Genomic DNA, 6,000 nt, shown 5'->3' with positions numbered 1-6,000 from the left:
CCGAGCTAATTAAATAACGTTAATTATTATATGAAACTTTTATGTAAGCTTGTTAATAGTAACGTCGTGAAGATTGATAAATATTAAAAAGGACATTTTATGAGTTTGTTAATGTGGTAATATGATATTTGTAAAACAATGTTGTGTAGATTTGTATACCGACAATTTCTTTAATTTAATGATTTTAAAATTTTTGTTCATTAAAGTGTTTATTTATTTGAAGAGAAAGTTAAAATAAACAGTTCTTCATTATTTTAAGTTTTGTTTTGTTTTTATATTCCTTTTATTTTAACGAATCCCAGTCTGCCTGAATATAAACTCGATATTGATCTCACCTTTTTGTGTATCGCAAAGACGATAAATTTCAAATAAAAAATCTTCTAGATTTTATATCCAGGCTGACTAATACCTATACAAACCTACCTAGTCCTGTTATTGCACGATTAATTTTCTGTGTGTTTCTTTATTTAATATTATTTGTTAGGAAAACAGACGCTACAGATTAGGACTACGTTCAAAAATGTCGGTTGTAAAATGGCACCTCGTGTTGCTAACAAACCAATATTTCATATCTTTTAGGTTTTGAAAAGTAGTATATCTGATCTATGCAACAAGTTTGGTAAATGTTGTTCATAAATACTGCTTTTAGTATTTTATCATAAACCCACTCGTGTGGAATCCTTGTAACGTGCCCCGAATTTAAAAACTCGAGTGATTGTAAAAACTTCCTATGTTAACTCCTAAACACTTCATATATTTAAAGGACTGCAGGACTGCTTGGTAAGAACCCATACGTAGTTATATTTGCGTGCATACTTGTAGTTAAAGCGAAGTAACGCTTTAAAAGCTAATACGACTTCACAAACATTGATAAAATTGGTATCAACCGATCGTACCCAGATCCTTGAGGCCTCCTGACTTACGGTCAAAGTTACAATGATGCTTAAGCAGTTACTAGATGTTAAAAGATTTTTTAAGAATTGGAATGATAAAAATATCTTGATATAGCTCGTAATTGGGAAAGAAATGCCTTAAGAACTCCCGTGGCCTAAAGTTTTTATATCTAGTAAGATAGTCTGCAGAATGGCTGTAAAACAAATGACAATACACGACTGCCGTCCTAACGGTTAAGTTGTCAATACTTAGCAAAGTACACGCTGACTGACAAAATACAAGAATTGCCCCAAGCTTCTGTCAGCCTGATCCATTTTGGGCAAAAAAGACTAATAACCAATCAGGGCAATCGAGCTTTGACACGTGACTCATTAATTTTAAAGATCACCGGTTGTTAAACTGACATACAAGCGATTTTAAAGTTCTCATCGTTGTAAATGACGTTACTGCTATTTTAAGAGCGACAAAGCTTTGTCAAATCGAGTTTCGATAAGATTGGTTTTCATAAACAAACTAATCACAACACTTGATGTAAGATTGGACTCTTGATAAACTAACCCTTTAGCACAATAAATACAGGATTAAAATGACGATTAAAATTCTGATATAAGTGACATATTTTAAAGCCGATTAACGGTTTCACGTAGAGGAAAAATATTATGAGAAGACCCTCAAAGCTAAGAAGCATACGTAAACTATGTTTAGATTAGGTAAATAATAAAATTATATAACTATGTGTATTTGATGTTATGCATATCACTATTATTATCAGCGGCATATTAGACTCTCCGTTGTCAATTCACAGAACACTGGATACCAAAATTTGTCGTCGCATTTGTGACTAAATAATTCTGATCTTGACAGCCACCTGAGATGACAACAGAGACAGAAAGAACCCGCTGTTTATATTATTATCACAACTGTGGATCTCTGAACGAAAAAAGGTTTCCTTTAAACCTGGTTATTTCCTATTTATTAAAATCAATATGTTGACATTACAGTTTAGATAGGTACTTGATAATTACAATTATTTATATTAAAAATTAATAGGATTAAAATATAACTGAAATTATTGTTTCACTTGTTAAGTAAGAAATATATCTATTTACTTAGGATGCTTCATGACGAGACGAAGAGTGGCATGGAGAGGCTTCCTCCATGTTTTTCCCAAAGAATATCTGTCCTAATTGTAGATGAAACTATTCCTCATATTTTTAGATACCATTTACCTTTGAATATTTTAGGTCTTTAATAGTAAATTAATCTTTGTACGTTTTCGATATTTTCTATTTTTCTGGGTCCGCAGTCGTGAAAGTTTAATAGCCTAATCCTTTTCTAATAACTATATTTAATGAATGTCCATGAAAGTTTAAGTAGATATACATTATACATACCTTTATATAACTGAGAGAAACTTATTACCTGCGTCGTTTACGTGTAGTTGTTCAAATTAGAAAAGTGACTTTCTTAAATAAATTGGTTTTAGAATAACCTAACTTCTCAACTATTCCACAGAAAATATTATGTAATATTAAAATTATAGTTGCAATTTGTTTAATCACGCAACTTATTAGGAGCCTCGTTAATATTTATAGACCAACGAGGCTAAATGGAACTCAAAGTCATGTAGTTTTCGAAATGAAACAGTTCTGTGTAGCATCAAATTTGTTCTCCTATCTCCGTAAAAATGAAAAGTAGGTACTTCCTTTCAATTAGAACTCAACATATTATTATATCTAAGTAGTTAGTAAAAATCGGAGTGATAACTGATCTTAATGCATATAAAAACATAAATAAATGTTTGTCTATTTATTTAATATCTATGTTATAACCATTAGAATAAAAGGTGTAATATTATATTATTAAAAAAACTACTATCATAACTGTCATGTACCTACCTATTTATTTTACAAAATATTTTGGTGTTCCGATCGATGTCCATCTGAGGCCTAAGCCGAAGATACTCTACTATTTAAAACATTTATATTTATCTAATTGTTAAAATAGGTGTATTAACTGCGAACTATTTAAGTATTTAAAGTCAAGTAACGGATTGTGTACCCACTTCTACAGAATATGGATTGTTACTTCAATGTATTGATTAGTTATAAGATTGTTAAGATTATATAAATATCGAAAATTCAATCCATAGCATTCTAAGTAATCTTCCACCGTATACTGAAACGCGATTTGACTTCCAAAATGTCTGTCTATTTTGTCTCAATATGACAAAGACGTCAATCATTTAACGACTTTATTATGAGTAATGACGTTTCGGTATTCGGTTCTTATAGCTATACTTGGTGTCTGGAGCAAAAATCTTATACCATATAATGATGTCTTAGGACGAATCGAAAATAAATATATAAAAAAATAACATAAAATATGTCAATTTAAAATCCAAATGTCAGATAGAGGGCAGCAATGACTTTGTCATGTCAGAGATCAACTTACCATCACTAACAGGACTATATTTGCCAATAAGCCTGAATGGTCAATCATAATGTCGGGGAATTATTGATTATATCACCGTTTCCAATGGTGGGAACCCCCAAAAAACAGAAAAACAAGTACACCATTTGGATTTAGCTCTCAACCGAAATCGATCGGTTGTTGAAATGTCCGATAGTCATAACTATCGGGCTATCTTTTGGGGCATAGGCACCGGCACTGCCACTGCATATCCGCGGCAGTGCCAATGCGTATGCCGTTTAGAATCTATTCTGACACAAAAAATGTGTCTATGCTCTGAATTAAAAAAGAATCATACAAATAATAATAGTCTAACAACTGTCCAATTTGTGGGCAGCGCAACTGTTCCCGTAGAGGGAACCTTAACTTAAGACATCATGATACGGTCTCTGATTACTTTATAGTACTAAATAGTCTTTTCAGATCTGCAAAGCCTAGGTCTTGCCTTTACAGGAATAATTATGTTTGGTGTTACCATAATATAACCTAACCCTTACGTACGAAACCTATGTTCCTCAAGAACTCATAGTTAATCGACTGTCTCTTAAAGTTAGTGATTTTAATGAAAAACCTAAATGATCTAACATTTGTTTTACATAAAAAGTTATCTGTCTAATTATACTCAGGTTTTGTTCTATGGTAACACCGGTTTAACAACTCAGTTCTTTTTCCATATTGTTGGCTCTAATCTGTGTTTATATGTAAGAAAAAGTTTTACTTTACGAATAAAGGAAAAAGTAATTAAATAAAATGTGAGTGTTGTTTTATTGATTTTTATTAAAGTTGCGTTAAATGCTATTATTGTTTAAGTTTTAAGAATTGTTTTACCATTTTTTTTAATTTACCCCTAGTTACTAAAACGTAGACCTGTTTTCAAATCTACAGGGCCCAAATTCTGCTATTTACAATGGCCGTTGAATGAGTGGCAATTAGATTAAATCACCATTCCTATTCACTTAAGAATTTTGCCAAAAAAATAATTGAAATTCATTGCATTGACTGTGAGGGTTCCGCTCCTTACTGAATTTCTAATTCATCATCATCTCAGCCTATAGCAGTCCACTGCTGGACATAGGCCTCTCCATAAGTTCTCCAGCGCGACCGGTTCATTGCCACCTGCAATCAACGGGACCCAGCGGTTTTCACCAGGTGGTCGGTCCATCTTTCCACCACATTAATTTCTAATTAATGTGTTGAAAAGTGCTTAGAATAATACGAATAGTGCCATTTTAATCCAATTGCCATTCACTCATTGGACATTGTAAATAGCAGAATTGGGGCCTGATTGGATCCTGACTACTATATTTAGAATAGTAACATCCAAAATCGCATGACTTGACCCCTGGCATATGATCAAAGTTTTGTACCGATAACCTTTCTGAAAACCGGAGGTCAGCGCTTAGTAAGCGTTTTTGTAACCAATAAAATAGCTTTTTTATTAGAGTAAATTAACCTGAGTATACAAAATTCTAGATAGAGTCTAGATAACTAGAGTAGTCAGCAAGTTCTATGTCCCATTAGGACCAGTGCGAATATGCGTTTGTTGTGAATACCGCGGCATAATTACATAAAGAGCAAAGGAAGGAACATGGGAAGGTCAGTTATAGTCTGACACTCCCTTTCTCTCAACCCAAAGCAGCAGGAGTTATTTGATCATTTCACATCCCGGAAAAACGACGTGTATTACTAGGTACAAAAATAACACAATCACATTCAGAACATTTATTTAACGAATCCGTTTAAATTACAATTATTGTACATATAAAATATAACAAAATATTACACAAAAAAACTTCTAATCTATTTTTGTCAGAACTTATTATATTTTTAAGCTACAACTCTTTCTGTTTAAAATGATATTGATAACCGTTACACCATTCTAAGAGTTTCTTACCTCTTCATACTTGTTAATGTTACTAGTCCTGTCATAACTCCTATTTCCAGAAAACTCCATTTGCAATGAGAATTTAATTATACATTTCTTAGCAACAGTGTTTCTTATCCAGAACACTATTATTACGATAAGCTTACACCCTACAAGTTGCCCCTTCAAATGCAAGGCAACTGCCTACTTGCCTTAAGGGGACATGTCTCCATAAGTAATTTTTACAATTTCTTTATCCAATGTTATTTCTTAGGCATGGTCTTGTTTTAAATAACGGTTGTGTGTATAGAAAAATAAATAATCACGAAATAGTAAAAAATATGGTTATGATGATGAATGATTTGCAAGCACATGCGTAAAAATTTAAGGCCATCCCTACTCTAAAGCTGGAGTCCAGTGCTTAGTTTCAAAGTTCATTTACTTAATTTAAATTCAAATCATTTCTCGGTTATCTTAGGGCATACATCGTCTTTCGTATCTTATTAGTTTTTATAATTAAAGTATTGTCATTTGTGTGTTTCAATTTACCGTTATTACGGTAAAGCATTCTGCATTATTCTGACAATGGACTTAGGGAAAGAAAAAGATACAGCAAAGACGGAATCCGAAAACGAGATCAATATTATTATGAAATGGTTTTTATAATGAAAATAGGAATCTATGTTATTTCATTAAAAACTGAAACATTTCTTCGGTTATTGACTGTCTTAAACTAGTGTGCAGCATTTTGAGCGATTTATAATTGAATA

At 32.2% G+C, this 6,000-nt stretch overlaps 1 protein-coding gene across 1 annotated transcript in view; it reads right to left on the bottom strand.

Moving 5' to 3' along the window:
• The window catches only part of LOC113500163 (dynein heavy chain 5, axonemal-like), a 9,656-nt gene extending 8,448 nt beyond the window's left edge, over positions 1–1,208 (bottom strand). Inside the window, exon 1 of the mRNA XM_026880867.1 lies at positions 1,163–1,208. Within this exon, the coding sequence (XP_026736668.1) occupies positions 1,163–1,208 (46 nt within the window). The remainder of the gene's footprint in view (positions 1–1,162) is intronic.
• Positions 1,209–6,000: the final 4,792 nt, after the last annotated feature.

Source organism: Trichoplusia ni, chromosome 1, assembly GCF_003590095.1.
Source record: "Trichoplusia ni isolate ovarian cell line Hi5 chromosome 1, tn1, whole genome shotgun sequence".
NCBI lineage: Eukaryota > Metazoa > Arthropoda > Insecta > Lepidoptera > Noctuidae > Trichoplusia > Trichoplusia ni.
This window is presented reverse-complemented; position numbering and strand designations above follow the sequence as displayed.